This window comes from Ascidiella aspersa, chromosome 4 (assembly GCF_963924565.1).
Source record: "Ascidiella aspersa chromosome 4, kaAscAspe10.2, whole genome shotgun sequence".
In the NCBI taxonomy this organism is placed as follows: domain Eukaryota; kingdom Metazoa; phylum Chordata; class Ascidiacea; order Phlebobranchia; family Ascidiidae; genus Ascidiella; species Ascidiella aspersa.
The window spans coordinates 5,126,849-5,151,541 of NC_139450.1; the positions used below are offsets into that span (position 1 = coordinate 5,126,849).

A 24,693-nucleotide genomic window follows, 5' to 3' on the forward strand; every position below is an offset into this window, starting at 1 on the left:
TTTGATTGTTTGGAGCTTGTAAAAACCCTACTTGAACCGCTCCCCTCTAAACATTTGTAGCTCAGTTGGTAGAGCAACGGTCCCAATATGACCGGAGGTCGTTTGTTCGAACCTTTTAACAGTCTAGATTTTATGTTAGCCTGCCTTGCCTGCATCCTTCATCGACTTATTCAGTTAGTCTGTTGAATGCTATCGGGGTATTTTACATGATACGAAAACCGTTATGGTTGGTCAGAAATCGATTTCCGAAGGTTTGAATCACAGTTGTTGTACCCGCAAGTGTAAGCATATTTTAACGATAAAATGTAGTACTGTAGATCATCTTCAATATGAAGTTGTTACTACTAACAACATGCGGGGCGGAATGGTGTCATGGTTGTTTCTCGACTCGCTCCCCTCTAAGTCTGTGATGCTCAGTTGGTAACACGACGTTCCCGGTTTGGCCGAGGTCGTGAGTTCGAACCTCACTACAGGCTAGTTTTTTTTCACCCTGCCTTTCTAGCAATATTGATCGAATGATTCCATTAGTGTGTCAAAAGTTCCGGTGCAGTCTGAAGTGTTTAGACCAGTATCCGCATTCATATTTTGCCTTGAAAAGCTACATAAAACAATCTAGAACCGAGCAAAAATTGAATCAGACCCATACTGCAATTTTTCACGATTCTATTTTAATCACATAAATTACAACGAATGTGTACACAATAACCAAAGCAAAGTTCTGGCCGCCTCGGGATAACAACTAAAAAAACTAATCACTACAATGTATGGAGTAGGCTAAATCTTTTAACAGCAAATGTTGATTACGAGAGCTTCACGAACCAAGTAAGATGTCGATCTCGTTTCTCTGTTAAGCGATGATTAGGAAGCACCGTTTCTATATAAATGTTTTACCCTTATTAAAAATACGCAAGAAGCATCAATCGAAACCAGCGGCCCAACCTCTTAAAATTCGTATTGAAAGCAACGAGAGGGATAAACAATCAAAATCTACATAAAATGAGTTGACGCGAATAGTTAACAAAGGTACGGGTACCGCTTTACCACAAGATAAAGCTCGTCGCAAAAATCATACCAAAGCAAACGTTTATGAAGTACTAAAAAAAGAAGAAAAATATGTACACCTGTACAACGCCACGCTACCTCCAAAGGTGCCAATGTCATGACGTACTTGTTGTTCCTTTTGATAAAGTTAAAAAATCGTGATTCCATAAAACTCAAGCAAATCGTAACTTTAACTATAACATAACGTGTAACTGTAAATACATGTAATTAAATAAGAAATCGTTTTGGAACATTATTCGAATGCTAAATGTTTCTCAATAAACATACCGGTATAACAAACTTATTTGTAAATAATGATAGGTGTGTTTCACTTTAAATAACAAAAACATAACTCTATAAAATGTGTGGTCAATTCTAGGTTCCATATATGGCAACACAAAATATGCTTATCTAAATCTCTAAAAAATACCCAAACTATAGTTTAAATCACAATTCATAACACGGAAATTAATTAAAATGTCTACTCCATAACAGAGGTATAACTAAAAACTTCTTTGTTCAGTCGATAATAAAACTAGGTATGGAAGAATAATAGGAAAAACAGAGTCCGGCAATAAGGCATCGTGTCAAGGAACAATAAGTAAGATTAGTGGCAGTTTTCCAGTTTTCTAAACTAGAGCAAACTTGAAAACAACTCGTCTTTGAATTAGAACAAGTTATTAAAAGTCTGGGATCGCTTAGAGCAGCTTGGATAAAAAAAAATTCCAAGGCATAAAAAGAGAGGATTTTACGCTTTTTTTCGGATTTTACGATTTTTTTCTCGTAACTTATTACCTGTGTTTAGGTTGTTTAATACTCTTACAAAGGAAAAGTATTAAATCGTGTTTAAACGTCAGCAGGTAATTTATTTACAAAACACTGCTCGAATCCATAAGTCTACGAGCTTCTTATGAGCTGAAGAAAAGTCCCGATTGCACAAAGCTAAGTAGCCGTTTCTCGGTCGATGTTCGTTTTTCATAGGTAATAGAGGGGGTCTTTTAAAATATTATTGGGTTAAAATTAAATATTGAAATATTGGGTTAAATAACCCCGTTTATTTAAGATGCGCAGTGCAAACAGACAAGTCGCCATTATTAAATCAATGCTGTTTTTTTCAAAAGTAAAAGGGGGGCCATGTTTATTTAAGATGCGCGGTCTTAACAGATAAGTAGCCATTATTCGGTCGATGTTCGTTTTTCGAAAGTAATATATGGGGTCTTTTAAACTATTGAGCTATTGGGTTAAAATAAAATATTGAAATATTGGGTTAAAATAACCCCGTGTTTAATAAAGATAAATGGAGATACAAGGCCGGGATGAATATGTTTAACAAAGATAATTCGAGATGCAAAGTTGATTGAACGTGTTAACAAAGATAAAACGAGCAAGGGGTTCGGTACAGGGGTTACCATGTCCACTACCAGGTGTGCTTATTGGTGGAGATGAGGGCGGGTTGAATGTGTTTAACAAAGAAAAAATGGAGATTCAAAGTCGTGTTTAACAAAGATAAAAAGAGGGGCAGTAAGGGGGTTTGCTAGACCACTACCAGGTGTGCTTATTAGTGGAGATGAGGGCGGGTTGAATGTGTTTAACAAAGAAAAAATGGAGATTCAAAGTCGTGTTTAACAAAGATAAAAAGAGGGGCAGTAAGGGGGTTTGCTAGACCACTACCAGGTGTGCTTATTGGTGGAGATGAGGGCGGGTTGAATGTGTTTAACAAAGAAAAAATGGAGATTCAAAGTCGTGTTTAACAAAGATAAAAAGAGGGGCAGTAAGGGGGTTTGCTAGACCACTACCAGGTGTGCTTATTAGTGGAGATGAGGGCGGGTTGAATGTGTTTAACAAAGAAAAAATGGAGATTCAAAGTCGTGTTTAACAAAGATAAAAAGAGGGGCAGTAAGGGGGTTTGCTAGACCACTACCAGGTGTGCTTATTGGTGGCAATGATTCGTGAGGGTGGGTTACCGATGACGCGGCGCGCCCAGACAAAATCATGCATTGGGTCTTTAACAGCGCCGGGGTGGTGAAGGTCAATGCTGCTCACGTAGATGTCACGCACGTAAGCCATGCCTCCGTTTCCTTCGCCGGCGCCCATAGGTAGAACGGCGTTGCGCGGCTGGATGTACTTGTTGTGGTAAACGATAATTGCGACTACGCTGAGTAGAAGTAAAAGAGCGATGCCGCCGACGCACGCCGACACGATCACCAGGATAGAGACGTTCTTGCTCAGGTCCTCTCCGTCGCCGCCGTTGTTGTCGCCTCCGCCACCTTAATCCAACGGTTTTCGAGTTTGGTGTTTCAGTAATAAACTTAGCTTTTCCTTAAATATTATGGGTCGCACTGAAAGCATATGGTTCAAGTTTAGTGTTTCAGTAATAAGTTCTCTATAAAGCTTAGATCTTTAGGGCGATTTTTACATTCATGATAATGCTAGGGGTCGCATTTGAAGCCTTTGCTCCGAGGAGATATCCAACACAACGCGTTTCTCCGGAGTTTTATTAATTATTAAATTCCATGGTTTAAATTAGTGCTTCTAAGCTGTTTGTCGCTATTTATAAACAGGACTAGTATTTTTTCAATCGATTTGAGTACAACATATGCGATAAGCTGAGGTGGCATAAAAACCAGTTACACCAACTTCTTTGTTTATTAACGCCAGGTGTTACTTAATCCAACGGTTTTTAAGTTTGGTGTTTCAGTATTAAGTTCTCTATGAAGCTTACATATTTAGGGCGCGTTTCACATACATGCTATGGTGCGCATTTAAAGCCCATGGTCCAAGGCGATATCCCACACAACGCGGCAGCAGATTCTTGTATGGAGTTAAGCCTACTTGCTTCCTCCTATTTATAAACAAGACTAGTATTTTCTCAATATATTTGAATACAACAATATACGATAAGCTGAAGTGGAATAAAAACCAGTTACACCCACTTGTTTGCCTATTAACGCCAGGTGTTACTTAGTTCGACGTTTTTCAAGTTTGGTGTTTCAGTAATAAACTTAGCGATTTAGGGAACCTTTCACTTACATGCGATGGGTCGCACTTAACTCCGACCGTCTAGGGCAATATCCTACGCAACGCGTTTCTCGGGATCAAATTAGTTTATTAAAAGTACCCTGAAAGCCATTGCAAACTCAGCGAATCTGTCGATCAACGATGCAAGCTAGTCATAATCGTTGGTCAAAAAGCAGCTCCAGAAGAGCTAGATCGCAGTTGTTAACACACATACGTGTGTGCATGTCTCATTGAATAATGATATGGTACTGTAGAATACAGTGTAGACCCCCTTCATTGTGAAGTTGCTTGTACTAACATAATGTGGCAAGCATTGGCGTCATGGTTGTTTCTCGACTCGCTCCTCTCTGAGCCTTTGTAGCTCAGCTGGTAGAGCGACGGTCCCGCTATGACCGGGAGGTCGTGAGTTCGAACCTCACTTTAGGCTAGTTGTGTTTCTAACCTGCCCCTGCTTGCATCATTGATCGACAGAATGCGTGAGTCTGCGATGGCTTTCGGTGTGACGAAGATGACCCACGACGGCCAACTCAAACAGTTGTTTGATTTTTTGAGAGTGGAGATAACAAGTCCTTACCCGTCGTAGGAGGGTCGGGCAGTTCGATGAGGATCTGAATGTCACCGATGCTCCGGACTTGCTGAACTGGCGACTCGGTGACGTTTATGCTCACGACGGGCGCTTCATCGTCGTCGTCTTGTTGCAATTGCCGGCGTTTCCTGCAGGCAAAAAGTTGCGGTAAATTGTAAAGCAGTGGTTCCAACCTTTTGGTCGCGGAGATCCCCTTTTTTAATCTTTCAAAACCTATGCGACCCCCCTACTTTGGTAAATTACACATCAAACAGATTGCAATCATATACAATTTGGCAGAATGTTTGCATTTCTAGGGAAACTGTATGAAATTCGGCAAGAAAGTCCGGATTTACCCGAGGAGCAAGTAACAATAACTAAAGTTACGGTTTAAGGTTTATTAGCGTCATAACATGAGAGTGTATGTACGAAAAGAATGTACGGTTCTAAGGTCATTTCTCGTCTTGCTCCCATTAAGCTTGTCCAGCACAGAAGCTAGAGCGGCGGTCCCGGTTTGTCCGAGGTCATGAGTTCAAACCTCAGCGCAGGTTAGATTTTTCTAGGTTTATTTTAACTCGACTATAAACTTAACTGTTTTTAAGGTTTATTTAACTCATAGGCGCCGAACTTGCAAAGTACCAGGGCGTTTAAATCAACCAGTGCTAACTTATTACCAACAAAACGTAGCAGGTCGCGCAAACCGATTTTGCGATTTCGTATATTAGTTTTAAAATAATGCGTTGTCTTTTCAATTTCGTCCGAATAAGTTGTACCTAAAGCTAATGCGTGAACGGTCCTGTATTAAAATAACGGAGGTTAGTACCAAACTAATTTTAGCAGTGTTTCGTAAATTATTACCCGTCACGAAATACATGCAGATGGAGCGGGCGAAGCGAGCGCGGATTTCTTTTGACTATACCGATAAAATAGTTGGTCAAATTTTAGGGGGTTGTGACTCCCTGCAAGAAATCCAGGGCGTCAAAAACGCTCTGCACACCCACGTTCGGCGCCTATAACTACAATCCCAACCTGGAAGGCAACTAGGTTTATTTTTGTTGCACTAATATTCCAAACCTGGAAGGCGACTCTATCATATTCCGAACGATGACGTCACGCCGTCTTCGGGCCGCGGGCGGTGTTTCGTCCGCCAAACAACCTTGAGAGCATCTAGTAACTTCCTCTGTTTCTGGGTTGTCGTAGCAGACCATCACCCGGCACTGCAAATACCGTAAGATGTTATTGATAACGATTGTGGGCTCACAAGCCTGTGTTTTGCTACTTTTTATCGCTCGGGTCACCAAAGGTCCCGATAACTGTTAGCCAACGCCGACGTACAGTTCATCAGTTTCTGTATAAAATGCCAACAATAATAGTATATGATATACTATTGTAAGAATATTATTGGCATTTTATACATGTTTGCATTTTGTACAGAAATAAATGAAGCCTATTAATAAGGCGAAAACAATATTTCTGTAAAATTTTAAAAAACGATTTTATGTTTTTATACCTGTTTTTGTAAACGGTCTTAACATTATCTGATACAAAAACACGAATCTTTCTTTTACATTTTATTTTCTGCGGGAGATTCCTCACTTTCGAAAGTGTTTCAGCTTTCATCAAAATAAGTCTAATTAGCGGTTAAAATAAGACTAAAATTACGATTAAAACGATATGAAAAGTTGTTAACATATTTATTGTAAATGTTAAACACTGTATCCCTCAATACTTTTTCACTGCATTCCCTAAATTACAGATATAACGAATCTCACATAAAGAACACTATATTTTACACAATGGCTACCAGGGCTGCGGAGTCCGACTACGGCCAAAAAAATAAGCCCGAGTCCGACTTCGCAGCCCTGATAGCTACTACCTTTTTCAATCTAAGTTTTCAGTCATCCTTGATTGACAGGATAACATTTTTTGTTCAAGCAGGTTTGCCAATGCACCGGCTACGTCACGCCTCCTTAGTTACCTGGATAACAACAGGGGCGTTCTCAAATGTGTCCCGGAACTTGAAAGCTTTAATGCTAAATCGTTTTTCCATCAGCGTTGGGGAATCGTATGTCTGAATAGTGGGGTCCAATAGACAACTGGAAAGAAATTGGATCGAAGTCTATAAATTCGTCATTTAATCTGAACATTATCAATTTATCTTACTGTCAATCGATCAAGGATGTTCAAAATATCCACGAAAAAAATAAAGCTTTAACAGGTCTTTTAAAAAATAATGTTTTAAAGGTTTTTCTTGTATATGGGAAAATTAAAATTAGAGACTTGTTTCGTGATTTGAAAGGGGTGGCGAGAATTGGTTGGAGATTTGAAAGTTATGGGTGAATTGGTTGGCGATTTAAAAGGGGTGCGAGAATTTGTTGGTGATATGAAAGGGGTGCGAGAAATGGTTAGCGATTTGAAAAGGGTGCGAGATTTGGTTGGTAATTTGTAAGGGGTGCGAGAAATGGTTGGTGATTTGAAAAGGGTGCGAGATTTGGTTGGTGTTTTGAAAGAATTGGTTGGCGATTTAAAAGGGTTGCGATAATTGTTTGGCGATTTGAAGGGGTTGCGGGAATTGGTTAGTGATTTAAAAGGGTTGCGAGAATTGGTTGGTGATTTAAAAAGGTTGCGAGAATTGGTTGGTGTTTTGAAAGGGGTGTAGCTAGAAAAAAGGTTAAAAAACACTGATCTAAAAGTACTGTGGTCGGCTTATTTTCGCGCGATTACCCGTTTTCGACGAATGTGTAACGGTTGCTGGTGTCGGCCGAGGCGTCCGCCGGCCTTGCGAAGCACTCGACCGTGAAGAGCTCCATCCCGGCGGAACCGCCGACGGCGCGAAGGCTGAAGAAGATGTCGCTGTTGACCTCAAACTTGAGCGGGAAATCGTAGGGGCTGATGGAAGTCTGTCGTTACAACGAGAACGATTTTAGTCGTCAATCTAATCTTGTTAAACGACTAGACCAGTGGTTCCCAAACTATGGGCCATGAAACTAATTTAAGTGGGCCATAATGCTATTTGAAAATACTGCAACTACACATTTTGTTTTACTAAAATAGTTGTTAGCATAAACTGCGCGTAGGAGTTGTTTAACTTCAGCAGACTGATCAGAAACTTAATAAAGTTACATTTGTTGTTAGACAAATGGTATACAGGAATAAAAACGTTGATAATATTGGAAAACTTTTGCTAAATCAATATGCACTAGTCATAACTCGAGGTGAAAAAAAAACGATTGGCCACCATCTATTTTGTAAAAAAAAAATTGGACAACGGAATAAAATAGTTTGGGAAACCAATGGACTAAACCAATATACACGTATTCGGCATGTAATTCAAGCACGGAAATGGCGCAATATCACGACTAAAAGACGAAGTCTGTAAAATGCCTTGAAAGGGGCCGTTACATAGATGGCACATATAGTTTGCAATTATGCTTAATTGAAAAATTTGCCTATTTCCATGATTGTTTGACGAGAGTATGCAGAACGAACTGTGGTCTTTTTATTTTTTTAAAAAGAGATAAACACATAATCTCATTGTGGACGTCCACAAAAGATTTTAACCCACAAAGGTTTTAAGATTAACTTTAAATGTGAGAAGAAAATACAGTCTTAGGTAAAACCCCACTTTCCATATTCCCCAATAAAGCAAATTGTTATATCCAGTTTAAGTTGGAAAGTTTAAGAGAGAAAGTTCAAAGTCAATTTTATTTTGATATTAATAATATATGGGTGAAACGTAATCATTAGTTATTCCTTTTTAATGTTGCTGAATTTATATTGGTAAAAGATATTTAGGCGATTAAAATGAAAAATGTAAAAATCGTCCTATCATCAAAAGACAGATGCTTCTTCATTTTGTTTCGGCAGATGTTTTGCAAATCTTGATTTCGTTGCAAACCAAACATTTACAAAGTACACAAGACGCCTCCAGAGAACGGTGTCTTTATCTATATATGGGTACCGTTCGCCAGTACGACTCCAGAATCCACATTGTGTATAATATGCACGTTTCAGTTGCTGAAATACTACAATCCGGACCAGACTGACTAATTTCGCTAAGCCTTTCGAAAGGCATCCAGTGCACTACATAATAGGTGCCGTCATATTTGACCAGTACGACTCCAGAAGGACTTCATTACAGAATACACATTGTGTATATGTACGTTACAGTTGCTGAAATTTTACAATCCTGGTCAGACTGGCTAATTTCGCTAAGCCTTTTCCAAGCGATCCAGTGGTGCCGTCTTCTTTGGCCAGTATGACTTCAGAAGGACTTCATTACAGAATACACATTGTGTATATGTACGTTTCAGTTACTGAAATATTACAATCCGAATCACGCTGGCTGATTTCGCTAAGCCTTTCCTAGGGCATCTTGTGTAATATAATTACAATGGGTGCTGTTATCGTTGGCCAGTACGGCTCCAGAAGGGCTTGATCATCGCAGAATATATGTTGTGTATATATGCATTCCAGTCGCTAAAATATTACGACTTTAGAAGGGCTTGATCACAGAATACACGTTGTAAGAACGTTTCAGTTGCATTTACATTACAAAGTTTACATACATTACCTCAAATGTGTTGTTAAAAAGGTCCATGAAAAATGAGAAGGAGCCCATTCCAGGAACTGGAATCAGACTAATCGATCGGTCGATGGGTTTGAAAGATTGAGTCAGGTTTCCGAACTTGTTTAGTGAGCAGGTTACAGGCACAGTATACCTGCAATGTAAGAAACAACACCCGAAAATAGAATAAGCGATATAGAAAAAAATAAGGCATAAAATCACAATTTCTGGACTTTACATTATACACTAAAAGTAGAATGATCCGTGCCAACAAAACAACAAACGTGCATTTAGGCTTGGGGGTTGCTACAGATGAGTAAGTCGCTGGCCCTTAACCTCATATTGCTAAATTGTAATAAAAATTAAAGTACCCATTATAAATTTATACAAACTTACAAACATGGAAAGCCTTTCATATTTTTACAGTAAACGTTTTTACTTCAAATAATTTCGCGGTTGCGACTAAAATAAAATAAGGTTACAGTCCTTGAAGTTGTCTTAAAAAAAATAATTCACAATCCAAAAGAGAAAAGCAAAATAAATGTATTTACCAGGCTCCCCTAGTGATGATCGACACTGTCCCTACATCAGCTGGTGCCTCGCCCCAAAGACGAACAGAACTCTTGTAAATAACCTCCCAAAACGTTTCCTTCAAAAGTATGACAATTTTACAGCACAATGGCGAATCGTTATGGAATCCAAAACCATCGACGGCAGGTTTTAGCCAGTCGATCACTGCTCCGCTGAGGCGTATATTAATAGCATCTATTTGAATAAGGAACTGAAGATGCCATTTGGCGAAATATATTTTCCTTTTTAAACAAAACGTCCTGTTTTTACTCATGTTTTTAACTATGAGTTTTACTTGCTAATACAGCACAAAAGCGAATCTTTATGTGATTCAAAACCATTGAAAGCAGGTTTCTGCTTGTCGACCACTGTTCCGCTAGCGCGTATATAAACAAAAACTTAAAGTTAAAACTTAAAAAATCCGACTAAAACCAGGATCATTTAAATCAAGCTACTGACGATACCCAAATGTCTGATCCTGGTTTTACTCGGGTTTTTAAACTTTGAGTTTTATTGTTGTTTTTACAGTTAAGCACAATTTTACAACATTGTTTACTTACTTAAATGCTAAATCTCATTAGTTATTTAACATATGAAGCAGTGAATTTTATGTTTAAAAGCATTAAAGTTGACTTTTAACAATAATAACTACAACTATGTAGTTATAATATAATTTTGTCACAAGCAACGAAAAAGGGGAGTACTGGATTTTAGTTATTTAGGCAACTTTTTGAAAAACAAAAACAGTTTCTAAAATATAGTTAAACAAACAGTTTTCAAACCTGTATTTCTGTGTTGCAATCGCCAAAGGAAAAACTATATTGATAGCTATCTTCGTCCTCCTGAACATTGCAAGTTGGGTCTGAGGGTTGTGTATCAGTTAGAGAGTACTTGTTGTCGACAGTGGCGCACTTTTCCAGATTTATCGTCATGCTACTTGAGCCGCAATCCACACTTAATTTAGCTGTTAAAAAATATATAAATATTTTAAAATATATTTAAATATATGTTTAAAAATTAAAGAAAAAATAAATATAGTTTAAAACGGTTAAACAACAACCTTTACTTGAATATGCACGAGCATAATTTTAATTCACTCTTCATCAAGCAGTACAAAAATTCTTGTTTTTAGATAGTTATTTAAAATTTCAATTAATTCACTTAATTTCTTATTCACCCACGTTACCAACAAAATACAGAGTAATTAAATGATGGAAACGAAATTCAAAAAATCAAATGACTACTACAAAAATAATTAAAAAGGTAATACAATAAAAATAACCTTTTCATTTGAATTTATTTTTGAATAAAAATCAACACACAATGTAAACATACTCAACACAATATTTAAAAAAGCAACAATTCTGGTTAAGTTGTTACTGGTTTTGCCACAGGACACTTACGGATGCAAGTTCTGCTATCCGTCCACAACTCCCAGCAGTCTCTTGCACAAGAGCATTGATATGTTGATTCTAAAGTCGTACAAATGTCGGAGCAGCCGCCATTGTTAATACCACACGGTGATGTGGCACCTTGAGAAAATAAATTAAGGTTGACAATGTTTTTAACACTAAAACAACAAAGTTTTTTTTTTTAATTTTCTTTTTTAAGACCTTAATCCAGGGGCACCAAACTTTTTTCATTAAGGGCTGAAAAAAACTGTAAGAATTGGCCATCGCGTGCCACACAGGCATATTTGTTCTTGGATTCTGTTTGTGGGGGGCTATGGAAATTGTTTTAAAGATGTTGTCACAAAATTATGCCATAACTTGAACTCATAAAAAAAGCAACCTACACTTCCTGTTCTCAGTGAAACACATACGCAAATGTGCAAATTAAATTGGGTTAAAATCAGGGCTGCGGATAAGGAGTCGGTATGTTTTGCTGGAATCGGTGACCCGAGTAAGACCATGTATAAGTTAGCTTCCTTAGTTCGAGTCCGATGGGCATAGTACTAAAGTTTAAAACTGACATTGCCGCCAACTGTAATTGTAAAGGTGGAATAAAAAATGTTGTGTATAATAAAATATTTGACATAACAGTTATTATTTTCTTTAAATTTGGTTATGTTTTTGTCATTCTTAAAAAGACTAGTGGGTCACTGAAAATCTGTAACGGGTCATGCAGTAAGTGGTTTGCCATCCCTACTCTAGATTAAATAAACATCAAAAACAAAAAAAATTGTAGTTTAGATCACATGAATTGTTTACCTACTGCCAGTTATAGAGTTAAAAAAATTAAAATTCAACCTAATGGAAACTTTAAAAACAACAGTTTTTAGTGTTGTTTCAAAATTTATAGCAAACAAAGAAAGTTAAAGATAATATTAACGTATCAATTCACCACACAAACAACCATATGGCTGAAAAAACACAAACAAGATAAGACATACCTCCTACGAGTATAACAATGCATCTTTGAACAGAAGATAAGCTGAAAGTAAAACACAGTACTGTTTAAATAATATGTAGCAAATAGGTGGAAAAATAGTATTTTCCGTAGCTTTACTAAAAAAATTGTTCATGTCTCAGTAATCTCACATTTGTACAAATAAAGTGGTGAACAAAATATTATTAGTGTACAAACTGTACAAAAGGCTTTTTATTATTTTACAAATGTTTGTATCTCTTATGACAATCAAACACACCTATTCTATATATGGTGGTACCACTATTACATTTACCACAACTACATGATATAACTGAAACTTTGTAGCCCACAAAAAATTGCGAATAAAACACATCTTGCAATATTACTGACTTGCATTATTACTTGGGATCTGCTAAAAACTAAGGTATTTATTAGATATAAACATTTATACAATTCAAATATACAGAACTTATTGACCGAAATAGATTTCTTTAAACATGTCTAAACTGCTATGTTTAATCGGCAACACAATTATGGCTCAGTTTCCAAACCACTGAATTTTTGTTTAGATTTAGAGCAGCGGTTCCCAAACTTTTTTTGCCTGGTGGACCCATTGCAATTATTTTAAAACTTAAAATCTGTTTTCAGCATAACAAGTAATGGAATTTCAAATCAAAAGTTGAGAAGTTCGTACTATGTGCTATCTTCCACAGCAAAACAGACAATGTTTTTTCCTGTCTGAGTGGCAGTAGGTGTCCAACTGAGATTAATTTGGTATTCTTTATTTGGCAATTCCAACATTTCTGTTCTGTTGAAACCAAACGGTGAAACCAAACTAAATCCTGTCACACTGAAATTTAAAAAAATGTTCCGTTTATAGTATTGGTAAGCTTTTAGTTAAGTGATTTAAATACCCTTTCTTTAAACAAATATCCAACAACTATTACAACTAAACAAAAGCTAATAATATTGATAAACAAAGCAATAAATATTGAAAAACTAATTAAAAAATCAACCTTCCAAAAGTGTTTTACATGACATAATTGAACAATTTTTACTTAAAGCATAAATAAACCACAAAAAACATTAAAAAGAAGTTTGCAAATACAAAATTAATATTTTCATACTTGTATTTAATGATATGTGGCATTGTATATATTTAATGCAGATCAAAGAATTTAAAAAGAACATTTTCACAAAGTTACATATTTCTTTTCAAATACTTGCACAAACTAAACCACTTACTTTGACAGGAGCGTTGCAGACTTGCCACGGAGAGGTATCAATAGCTCTTTTCCTATAGTCGCTGATATGGTCTGGTCGTCAGGAGGTGTTGGTCCTAAGAACGTTGGTTTCAAGGTGCATGCCTCGTCAAGTTTTTCCACTTTAAACAACAACAAAAAGCTATAAAATCAGCAAAATTATGTCTGCTATCCTGGCTATATTAAGATGTTTATTGCACAAAATACACAAGCCATATTTTGTTAAAAGATGCCTTGTAGCTAGGGATGTTCAAAGTAGAATATTGAATCCTCGGATTTAAATCCAAATGTGCTTCGTATCCAATTCTGCCTGTTATTTTGGGTAATTGCAACCAATATAATTTAAAGTTTTACTGCCATGGTTGCGCCTTATTGTACATACGCGAGTGGCAAGTTTAAATAAGACCTGTCGCTGTGGCGACACATTTATAGTGCTTGCTTTAAATGTAACCTGGTAATGCGTTTCAGCGCTTTTTGGGGCTAGGAATTACTTTGCGTCTCGAAATAAACTTAGACGAATAATTAAGTGTCAATCAACCTTACTGGGCGAACGACTAACGTGCAATGCCAGGTGTGGAGTTCGCAATTTCCTTAACTGAGTTAAGTTGCAAAAGTAACATTCTCTCAATAAACGTGCGGACATTGGACAAAATTCACCTACTTAAGGTAAACTTTAGGCCAGTGGTTTTCAACAGTTTTCATATCGCGACCCGTTTTAACAACCCAATGTAACAAACGACCCCCCTCAAAAAATTTTGATTTCTACATATGCAACACATTTGTGTATGGGCAATAGCACAAAAAATATAATTAAATATAACATAAATTATGATACCACTCTGTTGAAAAAAATACTGATTTATTAAAATTATCACCCAGCATCAGGGAGATGGCTGGTGTTGCATCTTGGCGACAAGCTTGTCTATGTGTGGCCTGAATCTGAAATCTGGCTCTACTTGTGACATCATACCCAAATATTTCTCGTGATAATAACACTAGGCGACATTTTTCAACTTTTTTTTATTTTTTTCAAACAATTAATTGACTTTACCTAATTTGCCTATGCTGATTCCGAATTTGTAGTCAGAATTCACCCATCACGTCACACTTTTTTGCAAAAATTGAATGAAAATTTTTCTTAAAAACGGTTGAGAGAAGGGCGTTTGTGCCCTATTACAGGTCAAAAGCTACGTACGTGAAACGAAACACAGCCTACAAGGCGCTTAACTCACTTAATTGGATTTGAGCTTTTGTTAGCTTAAACCTTACCCCTCTAAACCTTAACCCTAGACCCCAATAGCACATGATTATGTTCATTCACTCAATAAACTTTTGATTCAAACAACTTTTCTTCTTTTAGCTTTTCTCGCAGCCTCACTATTCTCACAGTCGCGTTTCAGGCAACAACAGTAGTCCGCCATCATGGTTACATCCCATTGCCAAGGATTCCGTCTTTTCATACGTTCACCATGCTCCCCACTCATGTCACCCAAGTTTTTAGGAAACTTGTCCAAATGTGCGTGTAGAAAATGAACCAATATTTTCATTAGACATCCAAGTGCTTGTTGATAAGAAACCAACATGTTACAATATTTTGGTAATGCGGATCTTTAGGATTTCCAAGAAATTTAGATACAAGTTCAGTGAAAGAGAGCCATGCTTTTTTTCCACATTCGTCATGGTAATCAGAAGTTGGGTGGTCTTTGGTGAGAGTTCTGATTTAAGGTCCAACAAATATACCCTCTTTAACTTTCTCGGCACTGAAGTGAGGAAACTTTTCCCGAATGTATTTGAAACCTGCACCTTCTTTGTTAAGAGCTTTTACAAACTGTTTCATGAAACCCAGTTTAATATGTAATGGTGGAAGTATAACATTATATCTGTCGATAAGAGCAGGCTGTAAAACTATTATAGCCTGATGTAAGAAGCTCCCATAACGGCCACTCTCGTTTAATCCAATGATTTCTCCTGTACCGACTGTCCAATTCACACATAAAACAAGGGTACTTTTTGTAAATTGATCCTGACAATATTCTTGCATCCAGGCTTAAAATATTATTTATTCGAATGTCTGCTGCAAGGAACAAACAAAATCAGGCGAGATGCAAAACTAAACAAAAATCTTCGCTGGTTACCTCTTCAGAGGAATACTGAAATTGCTAAAATAACAACTCTAGTAGAAACAAGAGTAAACCTTGCCTATATATACGCACAAGCTGGTATAATGTACTGTTCATGTGCTGCTTTTTTTCCAACTTGTGCTTGTATGTAGCCCCTGATTTACTCACAATAAAATTATTATGATGCCACAATGATGTATAATGGCTATGACAATAATAACTGTGACCCAACAGCAAGGAATAGTTCATAGAACAGGCTGTTATTAGAAGTGAAATGCAAAATTTTAAATCACAAATTATAAAAAATCTTGACGTGATAGAACAAAAGCGACTTTATATTCGTAATCAGCGTACGCGAATTATCTTAGAAGTCACCATTTTCGCCAGAAAATAAAAATCATGTCGACCAGTGTAATTATTGCTGTGATGTAATAACTAGTTCTTGTCAGAAGTTGTTGTGACAAAGGATAACAGCTCTTTTTGCAGTACAGTAAGAACTTGTTTAGCTTGTGATTTCAAGGATAAACATAGCGCAATGTAAATAAATGCAACTTGAGTTACAGGTTAGAGTTTTCATTTAGTTGTTGGACAAATTGCGGGGGCTGGTGTGTACAAGTTCTTCAGTAAACTTAAAAGTGTGTACTGTTCCAAGAAAGGTTGAAAAGCACTGCCTAGTTACGGAAGTGCAAAGTAACTCGTTTAGTGAGAAAATGCCGGTCTTACGCATATAAATTGTTAATTATTATAGATTGTACTCAATTTCGATCATAGAATTTTTGTGTGTTTGCAGTTTTAGTTTGATTTGACAAGTACCCCTATATTAAGTTTAAAAAGCAATCATGATAGTAGCCATTTTTTCAGTTAAATAGACAGGTATAAGTATGACATTCGCACGGGCGCAATCAGGGTGTACCAGGCCATGCTGTTCCATTTCAGGCTCAAACTATATTTTTGGCTGCATTACGTAAACGCAAAAAAAGTTTTGGCTTCATGCAAACTTTGGCCTTATTTTGCTATGATTGGGTCTCTGTTTTCAGCATATTTATTCAGCACATAGCCACTATGCATACTGATGCTATGACATGATGCACTTGACTGTGTGACTCTATTAAATTTGATTATAAATATCTACATTTCAAGCAATATGTCACAAATTGCGTTATACCTGGTAAACCACTTTATATTTCCAGACATTGCATCACTCTGCCATCTGTCATTGAACACTGTTACGTAATATTCCTAGTGTGATATATTATTGTGCGACCAGTTGACTGAACCTGTTGTTTTGACAAACTTTGTGGCAAGGCGTGGCGTGGCGTGTTATTCTACATAAACTATGCTAAGTTGAACATCTGCTGTTTTTGTTGTGCCAGTTTTAGTTTGCCATCACAGACAAGCAACTTTATGATATCTGACCCAAAAGTTTGCTACATAATATATATCAAAAATTTCTCCCAATTTCTCAAAGAATTTTTTTCGCGTTTTTCAATCTGATTTTGTGCTGCAAGAGTACAAAGTTCGCCCCAAAACAGCTTATCTATGTAACAGTGTTAGAGTAATGGCCCCAGTTTGTACTTTATCATGCCCCTTTTGTATGTGTGTTACAAATTTTTTTACATAGAGGCATGCTAAATACAAACTGGGAACTTTTGGTTTACTCATTTACTTCTTAATACCCTTGTTTATCACCTAAACATGGTAATGTTAATACATTCCTTAGGCAAACACATCATTTACCTTTAGGAAATTTAGGCCAAAAATGCTTGTCGCCAGAAGGCTGGCAAGATTCTTCCAGCCTGTGGACATGTATTACAGTTTACATGTGGACTTGTTTTACACTTTTTTCACTGCTTCAAGTGACAGTTGTTAAGAATGTTCAATATTTTCGGAGATAATTGTTTTATTACCATATATAAATGTTAGCAAATTGTTTTGCGATTTATTTCTGTGACTGTGGACCCTGTAGAGTATTTTAAGGTTAATCCCTTCCCCAAACAAAATCAAGGTTATTTGATTTAATAAAAACGTATTAGGACTTAATATTCTAAAATTATTCTAGATTCAAAAGTTCTAGAAGCCCCTGGAATTCCAAAAGTTCTAGAATCCCCTGGAATTCTACTTTGAACATCCCTACCCACAACTCTCATAAGCAAGCCAGATAATTAAGGGCATGTTGTTAGCAAAACTTTTTCAATGTTTGTTAGAAACTGTATAGTACAACCTTTGGGAACTGGCACAATTTGACAGTAAAATAACCTGCTAATTTGACAGTAAAATAACACAAAAGTACAAATAAAAGTTATGAAAACATTTTGCAACGCACATCTGGTTTATTGTTACAAGTAGAAACTGCAGTAAACCTTTTTAGTTTATTTTTTAACTTAACTTCTGTGTTTTTTATAGAGGTCACTCACCTTACTTGTTACTTACATTTAATTATAAACTGTAGCGGTATGTAACTTAGAACATCGCTCGGCGTAAATTCTGTTGTGCCAGAGTCGTCAGTAATGGTAATCGTGTTTTTTGGTCGATCTTCAATAATTAGCGTGATGGCATACTGGAGTTCTTGTCCGTCCCCATTGTAAGTCAATTCGCATGTTTCCTAAAAAAAGCTTTAACGATTAATAGCCAACAATAGTAATTCAAAAAGCTTGATGAAACCTGTACTTTTGAAAAGATTTTTACTGAACCGCGAAAACTGATTTGGAGCTCACAACTTCCACCCAAAAAATCCAGTATCATATAAAAAAAATTTCAAATCTGAAGTAAACGAAATGCAAGCTGTAATAATTGGTCAAAAATCAGCTTCAGGCTAGATCACAGTTGTTACTAACAGAATGTAGCAACCATTTAACACAGTGCAGCAAATATTATGGTTGTTTCACGGCTCGCTTCTCTCTAAACCTGTGTGGCTCAGTTGGTAGAGCGTCGGTACCGGTATGGCAGAAGGTGGTTAGTTCGAACCTCACTGCAGGCTGTTTTTTTTCAGAATGCCTTACTTGGATCATTGATCGACAGATTCAGTGAGTCTGTAATGGCTTTCGTGTTTACCAAAGTAAACGCTGTGTTTTTTCAATTAATGTGAATTCTTACCTCACTGAGCGAGAAGTAAGGTATGCGTGAACACTTTTCCCCACATTCTCGTGCAGTTTCAGCGAAGCGACAGCTTACAGAGTCTCCATCTTCATCTGTGATAGGAATTTTTGACGTAATTGGACATCCCAAATGCAACCTGCAAAACATGAAAGACAAATCAATATTTTGGAGCAGAATGGTTGGAGATTGTAATAAGACATCGTAAGAATAACATGTTGAAAATAAATAAAGAGTTATTCTGAACGTTTAAAATGATACCTACTTGATATTCTTACTAAAAATAAATAAATTTTTAATTGACTTACCTAAAAATTGGATTTGTGCGGGACTTTGGTGAGTGGTTAGCATCGTTCGTGTCAGAGCGTTCGCCAACAAAGGCCATCATTGTGAGGTTCCACCCACAGCCTGGATTATACAATGTGTTCATCCAACACCTACCCTCATACCTAAAGTAGGAATGAGACATATAATGAATTTTTATAATAATCATCACGGCAGCAGTAAACACACAGTCATAACTTGACGATCAACCTGATCGCGCGTCAAGGCATAAAGTACGAATGAAACATACCACTGATTTTTATAATAATTGTCATGGCAGGAGATATAATTTTCCTTTTAAATAATACAGTATTGGTCAAAAGGTATTGTGCTTTCCTTAAAATAATATAATGCCAGACTTGGCTTCGTAGTGCATACAAGAGATTAGCCGATATCACTTTTTTTGACCGATACAGATACATGATTTTTACAATTTTGTCAACCAATACCCGATACCTATATCGATTTTTTTTTGTATAAAAGGGAAATGATTAAAATTTTGATTAATTAAAAATAACAACTAAATAACATTTTAGTTTATATACTTATATTTGTTATTAAACTAATTTGGCATAATGCTAAAACCCAAATTTTTGATCAAAAAATGGGTATGTTGCTTGTTGTACAGAAAAAATTATATTACATTTTCATAAAAAAACAGTCAAGTATCAGCCTACATTTACCGATACCAATATATAGGTAAAAGCTGAATATCCGCCGATATTAGCGTTAAACCGATATATCAGTCTATCTCTAGTGCATACCTGGAGCTCTATTGCTTTATCTTACCCAACTTGATAAGGAGTAAGTCAGTTATTATGTTAGGGAAGGAACATGCAAACATTCCAAGTGGCAGGCCAAATTTGAATATAAAACGTTAGCTTGGGCCAAAATGTATTTAAGACAAACAAATTTAGCAAAAACACTATATAAGTAACCCAAAGACAATTCTTAAGGCATCGTATATGCGGGTACCTACCCCTACACTACACAACAAACTTGAAAATTATAAACGAACTGCGAAGGAAGCAGGTATCACCAGTTGAGACAAGTCCTATTTTTTTGACATTTTATACAGCTGTCAGCTTTGCATTTATAAGTAACCAACATAACTCTTTTCATAAATAAATTTATCTACTCATTTAGTATTGCTGGTGTGAAATGATGTGTAGTCAAAACAGCCAATGATCTTATTATAAAGAATAACATGACATATAATAGTTGAATACACCGAAAAAAACTAGATCCTTAACCTTTTGACACTACCAGAGTGGTAAAAATTTAAACCCTTTTATGTACAGGCAACCAGTATTTTGAAGACATGATTCTCTACGGAGAACGCTATGGCTGATCATTTAACAGCCGAGGACAAAAATATTAGATACTGGTAGTAAAGAAACACTGAAACAGACTAGCAAGGTTGTACCCACCACAAAAAAAGTGCTCAGCCTGTTCTCTGGCCCACGGCCTGTTTGCTGCATTCCTATATGTTAAGTGCTTCTCAAACTGTGGTTTTTAGGTGGCAGGGAGCAACTTTAAGGTGAAATGTGAAAAAAGAAAAAAAATGAAATGCAACTATATTGTGATTGCTGTAAGTTATATTCTTTCTTAGCCATTAAATGACAATCAACCCTGAATTGACAGTTAAGTGTAACTCTAAGGTAAGTGGTCCTGTTTTGAGTGGACAATCAACCCTGAATTGACAGTTATGTGGAACTCTAAGGTAAGTGGTCTTGCTCTGCCAACATTTTTTTAAGATGGCAAAGAAGTTAAGAACTGGACAAAGAGATACATTGTATTAAAGAAACTTGTACGGCCTTCAATAATTAGCAGTGATAAGTTGTGCTAGACTAAAAATTGAGTTTAAACCTAAAAGTTAAAATAAAACCCTATTCCCGAAAGCAAAACAGTAGCAACATCTCCAATTGATTAAGCAATTTAGTGTTTGGCAATCTTGAAAGCAGTGTGCATGTCCATTGTAAAAAAATCTTCATTGCTGTATACAGGTGAATTCAACTGGACATAGGCGCCGCACATGGGTGTGCAGAGCGTTTTTATACGCCCTAAATTTCTGACAGGGCTCAAAACGCCCTGGAATTTGACCAAATTATCAATTAAGTGTGCGAAATTTCTGTAGCACAGCTTTACTTTAACAAAACTGTTTAAAACTTTTCCGAATTACAATATAGGCAGGAGGCCAAAGAACCCCTATAGCATGTTTTTAAATTATACATTGATTCAAAATTTCTTTGCAAATTAAAAAAAAGTGGAAACTTTTTTATCCTAAAGGCACTATAAGAAAGTTAGAAAAGGTGAAATGTTTAGTTTCAGTGATAACATGCAACAGGGAAAAGCTGTTCCTCAAAAGCTCACAATTTTGAAATTAAAAAGCAATTTTGCACTCGTTAGAAAATAACGCTCCAGAATGTTGAAAGTTTGGTGCCTATGCCACTGGGATATGTCTGAGATTGGCATGAGAACCAAACAGATTTCTGAATCAATTTTGGATGCACCAATACGACCAAAACTGAGCAGAGTCTAAAAAATTACTTACCACATATAAAATGGGTTGCTTGCAGGGGCAATAACATCAATGTTGTTGTATCCAATCATCCAATCTTCACTGTCTTTTTGCTCCTGGCAAATGAACGATGCAATTCCAATATCAGAACCCTCCATAACCCAACTCCCCAGGCCATTGATGACTGTCTTAGCATCAATTAACTCCTGGGTACACTGGATACTATTGTAAGATATCCTCCACCCAAGGTTGTAGGTTATTCGGATCTAAATAAAGAGGGCATAAATTTTCAACATAAGTGTCGGGTGTAGGCTACAATTGAATATTTTGAATAGAACAATCTTTGCGTTGTTATTATATATATATATGCAAAGTTTCATAATCTGCTAAAGTAGCCATTTTGCTAAATAAATATGAAGATAATTGAATTCGTATGTTGAACCTAATTCAAAGCACATAACTCAAAGAAGCACACTTTTTACAAACAAATTACTTTCCAAGAAACTGTAGCCTATACTTAAAATATTCACAGAATGAGCACGGAACGGAATGGCTGGTCAAGCAAGGACCTAGTAGGTTTCAATTAGTCACAAAGTGGAAAACAAGGAAGACTTTTTCTGGCGCTGGTACAAAATCGTACCACAGTTTTGTCCGGGGTTTTATGTTGCTAACAATATTTAGGTTAGGCTAAGAGTTAGCCTTGGGGTTCGGGTGAGCCATTATTATTTTATTTCTAATAAATTTATGCCTTTCCTTCCAATTTCAACTTTAACAAATCAATTCTTTACTGTTCAAATAAATGTGGTAGGATTCTAGACCAAAGCCCAGCGTTCTTTTTCTGTACAAATTTGATCCTTAGATACAGTTAAGAATGTATATTACCAACGTTGCAGATTAACTAGAAAACGCAAACAGTTTATTAAAAGTTTTTGCAGATTAACTAAAAAAACTCAAATAGTTAATTAAAAGTTGTTGCAGATTAACTAAAAAACGCAAATAGGTAATTAAAAGTTGTTGCACACCACAAAATTTTAAATCAATAAATACGTAATCAGACCCCGCGAAATACACACTGAACCGTTATAAATTTATTTATTATTTCTATGTTTAGTTATGTTAAAATAAGAAAGTTTTGCTAGCCTTGCACTTACCAGTACCGAAGGTTAAAGCTCAAACAATACACAAATTCACCTTGCTTAGCATCTTATTTATGTAATAAAGTGTCTAACTGGGTATATAATAACACAGTGCACAATCGTTGAGTGTGATAATCAAATCCTAAATATAAAGGCGAACTTAACCCAAGTAAAATTCAGCTGTCAACATTTTATTATTCTTACCACAGACTATCGCCAAATTCCACTATTATACCCCCAGATCATATCAGCACAACCAGGGGTTCTTAACCTTTTTTGTATGTTTTACCTTTTTAACAAAGATAAATATTAGATTTACCCCCTATATATAAAATTGTGCTCATTTATTAAAAAACGTGAGTAACAAATTACATCAGTAATTTTGCCGCTATCGCTTTTGCCGCTAAAAATTAAACGTACTACACACTGTCTTCTCGCAGACACCTTGCCTAAATATATGCCGTGACTGCCGAAAACTGATGAATTTGAAAATTAGGATGTTGCCAATAAACCAAAAAAATATCAATTAGCGAAGCATAACGTTACCGACGCTGGACGAAAAACAATCAATAGCTACTAGGCTAGCTTTGTCCCGTCAACTGATGTGGATATTTTGATTGATTGCTTATTAACCCCCTAAATCGAGAAAATTTACCCCCTGGGGTAAATTTACCCCAGGTTAAGAAAGGCTGAGCTAAACGTAACTTGCGTTTACCTCTCTGTTAGTTGAGCTGTAATCAAGGGAGGGTTGCCAGGACGCGGTGCCCCCTCGGAAATGACTGGCGTTGACAAAGGTCGAGCTGCTGTTGATGAAAGTGAGCAGAACGACTGCTGCGTAAATCGCCGTCGAGATTCGCTGCTTGCCGTGTTTCAACATTGTGCGTTTACGTCATGTTGACAGTCGTATGTAGGAGAGAAAAAGTATTTTTTATGCAACAAACTATAGTTCTGCGGCAAAAAGAATGAGATCGTTGTGCGAAACATCAACATTTATGACAAAAAGTCAAATCTTAAGAATTGTGCCGTTGTCGGCAGGACTGTCGGGTCGATCAAAAATAACCGAGTTCAACTCCCGAGTCCTACTCCGATCAATAAAATAAACCCGAGTCCAACTATTGAGTCCGGCTCCGGCAAAATGTGCGAATTCGTCGTGTCCGAGTCCGGCTGCGACTATACAGCGTTTATTTCACCCATTTATTTTGCGAAACACCAACATTAATGTCACTGAAATGCTAATCTTTAGAATTGTTCTGTTGTCGGCTGCGGATTCGGTCAAAAATAACCCTAAAGAGTCCAACGCCCGAGTCCGACTCCGGATCTGAACCGGGAAGTAGGCTATCCCGGTATTTTGTTTATGGGACATGGTAAAAAACGTGACGCCACAAAATAAGTCTAGTTTGGAAATATGCAGCGACAAATGCAGCATTTGAGTTCTACCAGGTTTTCTCAAAACTTTCCAGGTTTTTCTCAAAAACTTGCAAGACATATTGGAAAGTTAAACGAGTTAGCGCAAAGCGAAATCTTATATTGAAAAAACTTAAAATAATAAATTGGTTGGCAGTATAAAGTAGTCTATAAAGATTTTGGTCTACTTAAAAACTCGGTTGAAAACTCGGTAAAGGCATTCGCGCCACACCTAAATAATTTGTTTAAGCCTATAAGAGTGTGATTCAGCTTTTTCTGTACTACTTTTTTACACAAAAATGCGAAACCAGATTAGGTGCGACACATGACCGGACAATTGCATTATACAAAAAAAAAACTAAAAAAGATGAGATTGTAAAAGCCAAGCTAGTGTATCTATCGCAGGGGTTCTTAAACTTTTTTTTACCGCGGACCCCTAAAATTTTCTTTCATCACGCGTGGACCACTGTAGGCAAAAAAAATTTTAAAAATGACGTCATAAATTGACGTCACAGTACAAATAGACTTCATAAATTTGCTGATTTTAGTCCAAAATTGTGAAAATGAAATGGAGTCTAAATACATTCAGTACAAAACCGTTTTATTTTAAATTAAATTGATTTCTTTAATAAATTGATTACTTCTTAAATAAACACTAATATTTCAATTATATATTTATGGACCCCTAAAACTAGTTCACGA

General features: G+C 36.5%; 1 protein-coding gene and 1 non-coding gene across 2 annotated transcripts; one reads left to right on the top strand and one right to left on the bottom strand.

Moving 5' to 3' along the window:
- Positions 1-655: 655 nt before the first annotated feature.
- On the bottom strand, positions 656-24,153 carry LOC146146790 (uncharacterized). Its single transcript, XM_083387307.1, has 17 exons — positions 23,303-24,153; positions 21,485-21,717; positions 18,915-19,055; positions 18,607-18,745; positions 17,944-18,115; positions 13,377-13,515; positions 12,826-12,981; positions 12,154-12,194; positions 11,165-11,293; positions 10,544-10,725; positions 9,743-9,840; positions 9,198-9,345; positions 7,349-7,524; positions 6,603-6,720; positions 5,699-5,841; positions 4,634-4,773; positions 656-3,308 (listed from the first exon to the last, which is right to left on the bottom strand). The coding sequence occupies exons 1-17, from the start codon at positions 23,462-23,464 to the stop codon at positions 2,959-2,961; spliced, it is 2,667 nt and encodes an 888-aa protein (XP_083243433.1). The 5' UTR covers positions 23,465-24,153; the 3' UTR covers positions 656-2,958.
- On the top strand, positions 4,411-4,486 carry Trnah-aug (transfer RNA histidin (anticodon AUG)). The gene has a single exon. It is a non-coding gene; the product is annotated as a tRNA-His (tRNA).
- Positions 24,154-24,693: the final 540 nt, after the last annotated feature.

Bases quoted from the DNA above. Each gene is read 5' to 3' on its own strand.
- LOC146146790 (XM_083387307.1), bottom strand. From the start codon at position 23,464: ATGTTGAAACACGGCAAGCAGCGAATCTCGACGGCGATTTACGCAGCA. The intron at 21,718-23,302 runs GTAAACGCAAGT...CTCTTTATTTAG, and splicing joins ACAGCTCAACTAACAGAGAG to ATCCGAATAACCTACAACCT. The intron at 10,726-11,164 runs GTAAGTGTCCTG...ATTTTTTAACAG, and splicing joins GGATAGCAGAACTTGCATCC to CTAAATTAAGTGTGGATTGC.